The 10,966-nt window shown below is 60.9% G+C and overlaps 1 protein-coding gene across 5 annotated transcripts; it reads right to left on the bottom strand.

Moving 5' to 3' along the window:
* Nucleotides 1-383: 383 nt before the first annotated feature.
* On the bottom strand, nt 384-10,356 carry TRIM28 (tripartite motif containing 28). 5 transcript variants are annotated; one of them, XM_069774803.1, is made up of 18 exons: nt 10,099-10,354; nt 8,648-8,760; nt 8,412-8,544; nt 8,078-8,213; nt 6,923-7,039; nt 6,717-6,831; nt 6,483-6,629; nt 5,092-5,206; nt 4,917-5,017; nt 4,554-4,818; nt 4,410-4,452; nt 3,839-3,901; nt 2,983-3,184; nt 2,658-2,911; nt 1,167-1,275; nt 993-1,067; nt 762-896; nt 384-665 (listed from the first exon to the last, which is right to left on the bottom strand). In XM_069774803.1, exons 1-18 carry the CDS (start codon nt 10,304-10,306, stop codon nt 495-497), a joined length of 2,502 nt encoding a protein of 833 aa, XP_069630904.1. In that variant the 5' UTR covers nt 10,307-10,354; the 3' UTR covers nt 384-494. The 5 variants fall into 5 exon arrangements, 4 of the variants coding, with proteins under 4 accessions (XP_069630904.1, XP_069630905.1, XP_069630906.1 ...); XM_069774804.1 differs by having other exon boundaries at nt 4,410-4,449; XM_069774805.1 differs by lacking the exon at nt 3,839-3,901.
* Between the last annotated feature and the right edge of the window lie 610 nt (nt 10,357-10,966).

The raw sequence follows: 10,966 nt of genomic DNA, 5'->3' as shown, positions 1-10,966 counted from the left end.
CCATCTTTACCGGGGGCATTGCTCCCTTATCAGCCACGGGGTGGGGGCGGAAGGAGGGGCCCTGCTGGGACCAGTTCCCCCCTCTTCCCCCGCCAGAACCTCCAGCGGGACCATACTGGGACCGGTCTCTCCCCTCGCAGGACCCAGTATGGCCAGCAACAACCCTCCCAGCAGCTCGCAGTCTAGCTTCAGCCCCTCTCCAGCCTCACAGGGGAAGGGGGCAGGGGGGCCATCAGGAGAAGGCAAAAATGGGGGGGCTGAGGGGCTGGATCCAGCCCCCAAGACAAGGGAGGAGATCCAGGAGGCCGAGATGATGGCTTTATTTCTCTGCTAGATGGAGGACACCGGGGACGGGGACAGCCGCTGTGGGTGGCGGGGGGTGACGTAGGGACAGGGGCACCCCCCCACCCCGTCCCTCCTCACGGTCTTTTGGGGGCACCGGGGCAGGATCCAGCCCCGCTATCCTCCCCCCCCACCCACCCAAGGGAGGGCAATCAGGGCCCCAGAGGACCGGCGGGGGGGGCCGGGGAGCCTTCGGCCTCATCCAGAGGGATGACGGGTTTGAGGAGGAGGGCGGAAGAGAACTTGCGGTCACCGAAGGCGGCGCTGAGCCGGGCCTCGAAGAACCGCTGCAAGCCCAGGATGGACTGAACGTCCGCCTTGTCCTGGGGAGACGAGGCGGTGGGGGGAAATAGGGATGAGGGGGGGGCTGGATAAGCCCCCCCGGCCCCCCAGAAACCCACCCGGGGGGCACCCGGCACCTCGGTGAGTCGGCTGAATTGCCGGATCATCCTCCAGACGTCGTGGGCGAACTCCTCGGGGCTGCGGTAGTAGGGGGTGAGCTTCTGCTGCAGCTTGGCACGGATGAGGGTCAGGTCGATGGCGTCGTGGTTCTCCTGGGGAGAGGGGTTGTGAGGGATCCCCGGGGGGGTGTGAGGGATTCCTACCCCCGCTCCCCACCTTCCTTGGATCCCCTGCGCCACGGGACTCACCGGGGAGCTGGAGAGGCGGTGGAGGGGCCGGCAGGGCTCGTGGCAAAGCAGCTCCAGCAGCACGTACTCACATTTCTGCAGGGATGTAAAGAGATCCCTCCATCCCTTCGTGCACCACCGGATCCCCTGATCTCCCCCCAAAACACACACGCACACACACACCCCCATACGTACCTGCTGGTCCTGGGGGCAGAGTTTGTGGGGCAGCCCCTCCTCAAAGCCGTCGGCGACGTCGTCGCTGGGGGGTGGCAGGTCCTGGCACAGCAAACACCTCCACTCGGGGCTGTGGGATTGAGCAAAGGGATCGGGTTGAGGGATCAAGTGTCTCCCTCTCAGCTTGTTCCCTGCGATGTGGGCAGAGCCCCCCCCCCGCCCTGAGGACTGGGGCCCGGAGGTCCCCAGGTGTCTGGGATCAAGGAGATGGGCAGCCACAGGGATCAGGGACAGTGGATCCCACAAGATTTGGATCAGCAGGGCAACTCCCACACGGATCAGGGCCAAGCAGCCTAGGATCATGGGGTGGGGTCCACAATGGAGAGGGGGATACCAGCTCCCCAGGGATCAAAGAGGTCCCAACTGGTCCGAGATCAATGCTCAGAGGAGTAGATCCCCGAGGGATCCGAGTTGCTGTGCAGGTCTCCACGTGGACTGAGGACCTACAAGGGATCCAGGAGGGTCAGGGATGGAGGAGTAGAGCCCCATGGGGCTCGGACACCACGGGTTCCCACAGGATTTGGGATCAACAGGTAGATCCTAATGCAGATGAGGGCCAGGAGATCCCAGAGGATCTGGGCTTGAGAGATGGATCCCTCTATGGATAGCTGAAAGCAGCCCCCCAGGGCTCTGTGGTCAACAGCCAGACCTCCAGAAGGATCGAGACCAGATCTCCAGGGATCATGAGGTGGTCCCTGTGTGAATCTGAGAGAGCTGGCCTGGTCCATGGGGATGGAAGATCCCAGGGGGAAAAAAAAAAAAAAAAAAGAAAAAAACAAAAAACAACCAAACAGCAAATCCTGGGGATCTAGTAGCAACCAAGGACCAGAAAACCTGGGTGGCAGCAACTCCTTCAGAAGAGGGATCAGTGGATCCCAAAAGACATCAGCAGATCCCAAACGAGAGACGTGGACTAGGGTCAAGCAGCTCCCAAAGCTCCAGCAGTAGCCAAGGACCTCTGGGTTGGGGAAGAACTGGATCTGAAGTGGGAGAGCAGGTGGATCCCAGAGGCCAGTGATCACTTAAGGAATCTAGTGGCACCAGAGGATCCCCCGCCAAGGAATCAGGAGGGGTGGCAGCAATTCCACCCCTGTCCTGGGACAAGGAAGCAGTAGATTCAACGGGAGATGAGTAGATCCTGCGAGAGATCAGCCAACCCCAAAGATCTGCTGGCTCTGGGTGATCCCTGAAGATCCGGGGAGCAGCGGATCCCCAAGATCCTCCCCATGCCCACGATGCCAAGAGGCAGTAACCGCAAGCAAGGGGGATCCCAGGGGACAGCAGCAGATCCTGGGGGATCAAGCAGTGCCAGAGGATCCCCAAGGGGACAGGGGGAGCAGCGACCCTCGGGGACAAGAGATCAGTGGATCCCAGGGACGTAGGGGGACCCGGGGAAGCGACATGGGGCAGCAGATCCCAGGCTGCCCAGTGGATCCCAGGGACCAGGCGTACCTGGGGACCTCCTGGAGGGCAGGGAGGTGACAGTCGAGGTGGTAGCAGCGCTCGCAGAGGTCACACATCACCACGGCACCAGCCTGGCAGCAGACACGGCAACAGGACACCCCGGGGATAGGGGGGGCTACCGGGGGGGCTGATCCCAGCCCCAACGAGGCTCCAGGGGGTCCCAGCACCCCAGGGTGCTCTGGAAGCAGCCCCACCGGCTTGGTGTCCTGGGTATCCCCAATGGCCGCCTCCTGCTGCTCCACCTGCAAGGGGAGAGAAAGGGGTGAGACAGACAGATGGGGAGAGCAGTGGGGACAGACAGAGGGACACCCACCTTGACAGTGAAGGGGGCGGGGAGCCGCGGCTGTGCCCCCCGCTCGATGACGATGAGGCTGAAATCCTCGGCCGAAGTGCCGGGGAAGACACGGAAGACGGGGGGCTGCGCCGCCCCCGACAGATCCAGGTCCAGCCGCTCCAGGCTGACCCGCGGCACCTTGCGGAGGAGGGTGCTCACAGGGCCCCCGGGGGGGCGGCTCCTGGGGGGCATAGGGGGGTGTCAGGATTTTGGGGAGCCCCCTCAACTCTCCTGGGTAGATTTCCTTGGGGTTTGGGGTGCTGGCAGTCCCTGGTCCCTTCAGGAGGGGGCTGCCAACAGGGAGGGCCCCCAGTGACCCCACACTACAAAGGGAACAAGGGATGGGGGGACCCTGGCCAGCCCCTGGCACAGGGGGACAAGATGGGGGGGACCCCAGGAACAGAGGAGCATTGGGTACAGGGTGACAAGGGCAGGGGGGTCCTGGCCACCCCCTGGCACACAGGGACCCAGCCATTCCCTGGTACAGGGGACAAGAAGCGGGGGACGGACCCCAGAAACAGAGCGACAGGGGACAAGGACATCCCAGACAAGGGACCCTCAGGAAAGGGGGTGACAAGGGAGGGGGGGGGGGCTCGCAGTTGCCCCTGGACAGAGGTGACAAGGGTCAGGGGAGCGTGGGGTACAGGGTGACAAGGGAGTCCTGGTCATCTGTGGGTACCGGAGGACAAGGGTAAGGGCTGTCCTGGTTGTCCCCAGGCACAAGGGACAGGGTTACCCCAGGCCCAGGGCTCCATCTTCCACCCCCTCAACTCACTGTCAGAATGGAGGTGCCTTAACTCCCCCCTCACCCCCACCACCAAGCCCTCATCATTACCGCTTAATGACCAGCTTCTTAACGAACTTCTCCTCCTCCCCAGGAGGATTAACATGTGCTCTCCTGTATAATGAGGTTGTCAGAACACCTTGGGGGGCCCCCAGGCAGCCTCCCAAGCCCCAAAATTAGGTTCCTCCCAGCTGGGAGACCTCCTGGGATGGAGCCCCACTACCCAGGGACAATGGACAGGGACACGGTGGCCCTGTCCCCTGTCCTCCATGCCTGGGTATGGAGTGACAGGAGACATGGGGGATTGTGGCCACCTCTGGGTACGAGGCGACAAGGGTGGGGGGAACCCCAAATACGGGGCGAGAGGGTGTCCCTGCCACCCCCTGGACATGGGGTGACAAGGGACAGGGTCGCTGTGTGGGGTGACAAGGAAAGGAGGTCCCAGGTAGGGGGTGACAACGGACAGTGCTGTCCAAGTCACCCCTGGGGACAGTGTGACAGGGGTCCTGGGTATGGGGTGACACAGGACAGCTACATGGGGGGGGTCCAAAGCCACCCCCCAAGGCACAGGGCGACAAGGGTCAGCAAATCCCCAGGGACAAGGGGTTCCCCCCACGCTCACCTCTTCACTCCTGTGACAGCAGCTTCAGGGGGGCCGTTGGCTGCTGAGAAAAACCCACATCAGGGGCCTTCCTCCCCACCTCATCCTCCTCCTCTTCCTCCCTCCCCACCAGGGCCCTCCCGCCCCGTGTCACCCCCCACTCACCAAGCTCTGTGACTGCAGCCATGTCCTCGGGGCTCTCGGCCGTCTGCGGGTAAAGGTGCGGGGGGGACAGTTCGGGGCAGCCCAGCCCCTCTGTCCCCAGGGGAAACTGAGGCAGGGTGGGCATCCCCAGCCCCAACCCACCACTCTGTGGGACACCGGGGGTCCCCTGCCCCTCCTCAGCTCCGATTTGGGGTCCCGTGGGGGGCTGCAGGAGGGGACTGGGAGCGTATTGCCCTTTGCTCACAACTGTGGCTTGCAGGGGCCCCTGGAAAAGAGAGACGGGGGGGGTGTCCATTACTAGGGGAGCACCCATGGGTGCAGGACCCCTCAAAAAAACGCACCCCTCTGCCCCCCTGGAGGTACCTGCAAGGCACCTGCAGCAGGGCTGGGGCCACGGGGGCTAGTGGCTGGTAGCTGGGGGCTGAGGGATGGCGGGGGGAGGCTCCGCTCTGAGATGATGGTGCCTGCGAGGGAGGCGAGGCGTGTCGGAGGGGGGCCCTGGTGTCCCCAGGGGTGTAACCCCTCCCCGAGGCCTCACCAAAGCTCTCTGCGCTCTTGGTCCAGGCATTAAGGTCCCACTGGAACTTCATGTCACCCTGCGGCTCCACAGGGTCCACGATCATCTTGAGGGCACGGTGGAGCTGGAAGCAGATCTGGGAGGGGGATTGCAGGGGGGTGCTTGTCACAACGCAGGGACCTCGGGGTGGATGCGTGCGACAGCATCCCGGGGTGGGTGTCACAACGTGGGGAGCCCAAGGGGATACATGGCAGCATCCCAGAGACACCCATCATATCGTGGGGACCCTGACGGGATGCATGACAGCACCCCAGGGACACTTGTCACGTCACAGGGACCGCAAGAGGACATGTGGCAGTGCCCCAGGGACAGCTATCACAATGCAGGGACTCCAAGGGGACACGTGGCAGCACCCCAGAGACACCCATCATATCACAGGGACCCCGAGAAGAAACATAGCAGCACCCTGGGGACACTTGTCACATCACAGAGACCCCAACGGGGACATGTAGCAGTGCCCCATGGACAACTGTCACAACTCAGGGACCCCAAGGAGACACATAGCAGCACCCTGGGGACACTTGTCGCATCACAGGGACCGCAAGGGGACATGTGGCAGTGCCCCAGGGGCAGCTGTCACATCGAGGGGTTCCCAAGGAGACACGTTTCAGCACCACAGGGGCATTCACCACACCGTAGGGACCCCGAGGAGACATGTGGCAGCACCCCGAGGGCACCCGTCACATCATGGTGACCTTGAGGGGACAGAGGATAGCACCCTGGTGCACCCACTGTGTCCCAGGGACCCTGAGGGGATACGTGGCAGCACCCTGGGGCAGCCACCATGCTACAGAGACCCCAATGGGACCTGCTGCAGCCCCCCATAACACCATGGGGACTGCAATGGGACCTACTGCAGGACCCCAAGGGAACCTGATGTGGCACCCTGGTGGCACCCATCACATCACAGGGGACCTGCTGTGGATAACCCCCTGGCTGGCGGGCTCCCATTACAGCATGGAAACCCCCAGAGGACCCAGCATATCCTAGGGACCCCGCTAAAGCACCCTGGGGACAATGACAGGGAGGTAGCAGGGGACATGGGGCACCCTGGGGAAGCTGAGGGGGAGTTGGGGGCAAACCAACCCTCAGGAGAGCATCTTCTGACCCCACTTCACCTGACGTCCCCCCAAAACAGGGAACCTAGAGGAAACCAGACCCCAGGCCAAGACACAGCACAGCCTGGGGCTTGGCTTCGCTCTCCAGCACCCGCTTCCCCACGAGTCCAAGACAGCAGAGTCACAGTGACAGGGGAACCAATAGCCCCCAACTATCCATCCCAGGGGGTTCTCTGCCCAAGGTGATGGGTTTAGGGGGGTCTGAGAAGGGGTTTGGGCCCCTTGGCAACTCACCAGCTTCTTGGAGAGCAGCAGAGCGGTGCTGTTGTCACTCTCCAGGGCCCAGGAGGCGAAGCGGAGGATGTGTTCCTGGTGCCGCTGCAGCTTGGTCATGGCCCAGTGCTGCCGCTCCAGCTTCTCCTGCTGCCCCTCCGTCACCCTCTGCGAGGAGAGGGACAACGCCACCTCAGGGCAGAGGGACGGTGACAGGGGAAACGCTGGCTGGCACCGCATCACCACCCGGCTCACCTGGGCATCGCTCACCAGCACCTTGCCACGCTTGTTGAGCTCCTTCATGATCTGGAGGATGGCCATCTTCACATCCACCTGCACCCGCTTCTGTACGTCCGTCACCTGGCGAATGCTGCCGGCAGAGAAGGGAAGGGGTGAGGGGGGGTAAATGCCCCTGTCAGGGGCAGATAATTCCCCCTGGGGGGGGCAGATGGGGCACGTACAAGTTGCGCACTTCCTTGGTGGAGCGCTGTAGGTTGGCGTGTTTGTCGCCCAGGCGCTTCACCAGCGTCGCCAGCATCTTGCGCTGGTTCCTCACCGCATCCTCCAGAAACTGGTACCTGTGGGGGCAGGGGGAAAGGGGGTTGCAGTGGGGCAGGGGGGTTGCGAGCCCCAAAACACCATGACGGGTGCAGCCCCCTACACCAGCGACCCATGGTGCGGGGCCCAAAAGAGCCCCCCCAACTCCTGCAGCCCCTGGAAAAAGGAACGAACTTGAATGAGTTAACCTGGTCAATACTTATCTAACTTCCTCATTAGCCATTAATAATCAAATTAATTTGGGTCACATTGCTGGCTGAGCTAACAAACTCATCAGCCACAAAACTTTAATTTCAGTAGTTACTTACACTAACTGAATTAGATCTTATGCATCAAAAATGCCTTTAATATAACTAATCAATCAGGTAAGTAATCTAACTAAGTACCTACTCAGATAATGAATCAAATTAATTATCGATTCAACTAGGAAATTTAACCAGTCTGACAGCAAAACCAGGCTATTTAAAAAAACCCACAACAATTAAAAATCAATTAAAAAAAAATCAAGCTAATTGAAATAACTGAGAATGTAATTAAATTGACTTTTCATGACTAGCAAATTACATATTTCCAATTCCTTAAAAACTAAAAGTAATTTAACCCCTTCAAAGCAACCAGTCCGCTAATTAACAAAGGAAATAATCACATAACATGCCTATTTGGTTAAAAATAAAAATAACCAAAATTAACACCCTACTTGGTCAATCCCTTCAGTAGTTAGCCAACTAATAAGCTTCATTTTTAAAATCAATAACTAATTGACAAGAATAATCAGTCTGCAGACTAATTTCGGTTCTTTTTCAATAACTTATTAATCAGTTTAATTAGTTATGTACCTTCTTAGATATTCACTAAAAGCACATTTAAGATACCGCAGGGCCTCACTGATGAGGTGCCCAGACGATCTTTTCAGTCAATAAATAAATTTGTTTATTTATCTAACTTGCCCCAAACCACTGTTTTTAAGGGCTACCGAGCAAGATAACCGATTCAAGCGATAATTAGCCATAAAAAAAACCCAACAATTTTTAAGGTAGTTACTGCCGATGCTCACTCACTTGTGGTCCTTGTGGGCATTAAGCTGGCAGTCACGGCAGGTGAGCGTGTCGCACGTGTCACAGAAGAGCACCAGCGGCTCGTGCTTGTGCACAGAGCAGTACACGGCGCGCTCCCCCTCCTTCGCCTTGCCGCTGCCTGCGGGAAATGCGGTGCGAGATCACCGTGATGTCATCATGACGTCACCAGCACCCAGTGGGACCCGCTGGCAGAGTAGGTGTCCCTGTGGGACAGGCACGGCCACCATAGCGGCGCCTCCAGACGCGCTGGCCACAAGGTCATCGTGTCAGAAAGGGTGGTGACAGCGCGGTGACAAGGACGGTGACAAGGACGGACCTGTGGCCCGGACCGTGTGGTCCTTGGTGTACTTGACCCGCTGGTGGGCCTCCACGCAGGTCTCGCAGAGCGGCTCCGAGCACTCCACGCAGTAGCTGGTGGCCGGCGCGTTGTCCTCGCAGCTCGTGCAGCACTGCGGGACAAGCAGACACGGCGTGGGGACACCGGGCTCACCCAGCCACCAGGAGCTCACTTCACCCTAATTAATCGTTAATTAAGCATTAACGATGCGTTACCTGACTCGAGCCCTGGCTGGTGGCAGCTGTCTCGGCCCCTCTGTCCCTCAGAAAGTAGTTCTCCACGACATCCTTCAGGTGACATTGGTGTTTGCAGATGGGGCAGTCGATCACTGCAGGGAGGGGAGCGGTGGAGGGTGTCAGGGGGGGCCCAGGGTCACCCCAAACCCCAGTCACTACCATTTGTCACTAGAGTCCCCTCATGGACCCGCACGGTGCCTTGTGCCTGGCAAAAACAGGGTAGCTCGTTAGCAGGGTGGGCTGCTAAAGCGCTCCAGAGGAGAAGGAAGAAACCAGAAGATCCTGGGTCCTGACAGTGATGTGCAGATCTTGGAGACCTCCAAAACTGGAGCCCCACCATGGCCCCTGGGCTGTCCCCAATGTCATCACAGAGGGGACAGCACCTCAGGGGGGTCCCTGCTCTTGAAGCAGGTCCAGCATCGACCCGGGTCACCAATGGCTTTTTCCAGCCAAAACACCGGTTAAGGAAATTTCCCCCAATATCCACCGCAAACATCCACAGCCACTGTCTCTTGCTCAGCTCCATCATCCACCTTCACAACAGCCGCTGATTTAGCCTTCCTCCTCCTCCTCCTCACCACGGGAGGCAGTGCAGTGACGGTTGAGATGCCATCTCCCGCAGGCGGTGACGAGAGGATGTGGCGCTTTTGATCTCCCCAGAAGCCAACCCCGCAGAGGTGGAGGGGCGCGGAGATGGCAACGAGGAGCCGCGGCGGAGACAACCGCCGGCAACAGGGTCAGACTGGATCCCCCGGGATGGGACAACCCCGTGGCGTCTGACCCAGACATCCAGGTGGGGTCAGAGCAGCCGTGGGGTAGATGGGGGCTGCCCAGTATGACAAACTGGAGGAGGGGAGGAGGCCACCAAGCACAGGAGGCTTGGGGAGACCCCACGGGCTACTCCACATCCAGCTAAAGCCCCACACGTGATAATCCATTTAGGGACCCCCTGGAGAAGCCAAGGGTGTCGACAGCACCCCAGCTTCTTCACCCACGGGTCCGCTCGCACCCCTCAGCACGGCTCCCATCCCGCCCCACCCTCAAAACGCCCTCACAGGCGCCCAAGCCCACCCTGATCCCTCTTCGCACCCTCACAGGGCCGTTTGTGCCGCCCTACCTGTCCGTACACCCTCCCCAACCTTACACAGACACACACAAGCGCACACACACTTCCCCTTCCCCTCTCCTCGCACGGCTCCCAGCCCCGTTGCCGCAGTTGACCACCCTCCCACCCCTCTACAGCCTTGCACGACCCTCCCGACCACGGCTGTGCACGGTCCCCGCTTTAGCTGAGCCTCACACGGTCCTTTCTCCTCCCCGACCCCATAGGCTCCTTCCCCCCCCCCCCCGCTATTGCGGGGCTCCCTCGCCCCCGGTTAACACACCTCCCTCCCCCCCGTTAAGGTGCCCCAGCCCCCTCTTCACCTCACCTAGCCCATCGGGGGGTGGGGGGGCGGCAGCGGGGCCCGGCGCGGCCCTCAGGCACTCCCGGCAAACGGAGTGGAGGCAGGGCAGCAGCCGCGGTTCTCTCTCGGCCCTCAGCCGCTCCCGGCAGACACCGCAACGCTCCAGCAAATCTAACGAGTCCGGTCGTTTCCCGACGGGACCGTCCACCGACTCCACCGCCAGGCTCGACATGGCGGCCGCTGCCCCCCCTTCAGCCCCTTCACCGGGCGGCTGGCGAGCCCCCGCCGGCTGCGCGCGCGCAGGATCCGCCTCCTCTTCCGGGAGCGGCCAATCAGCGCCCGCTGAGCGCCGAGGGAGGGCGGGACAGAGCTGGGATTGACAGGTCGGAAAGGCAATGGGAGGCGAAGGCGGGACGGCAGCGAGAGAGGGGCGGGAAGGAGCCGCCGGCACGTGAGCGGCGCGGGGGCCGAGTTAAAGGGGAATGGGCCAATCAGCTCACCCAGTGGGTGGAGGCTACAGCTCATTAAGCCAATAGGCATCTGGAGAGCGCAGACTGACAGCACATGAATCCAATCCGCTTCTTCCAAGCGCTCCGCCCCCCCAGGCTGGGAGGGCGCATGATGTCTTGGAGCGAAGAGGGCGGGCAGACGCTGGACCAACCAGCGGTCGAAGCACCTCAGGGGCGGCCGTGCCTTTTAAAGATGGACGTTGCGCTCGGCCAATCGACATCCGCAGTCCGTGGAGAGGCGGGGCAGAGGCTCTGATCGACACCTCAGCGAACCAATCACCTTTGCAAGTACCTCAGCATCTCCCTCCCCCCAGAGGCGGTCCGGAGTCAGTCCGGTTCGGTTGCGGTGGGTCGGAGCTCCCTCCCTCCCCCGGGGCAAAGGG

The sequence above is a fragment of the Haliaeetus albicilla genome, chromosome 32 (genome assembly GCF_947461875.1).
Source record: "Haliaeetus albicilla chromosome 32, bHalAlb1.1, whole genome shotgun sequence".
NCBI classification, from domain to species: domain Eukaryota; kingdom Metazoa; phylum Chordata; class Aves; order Accipitriformes; family Accipitridae; genus Haliaeetus; species Haliaeetus albicilla.
The sequence above is the reverse complement of the archived record's forward strand: the minus strand, read 5'-3'. Positions and strand labels throughout refer to the sequence as shown.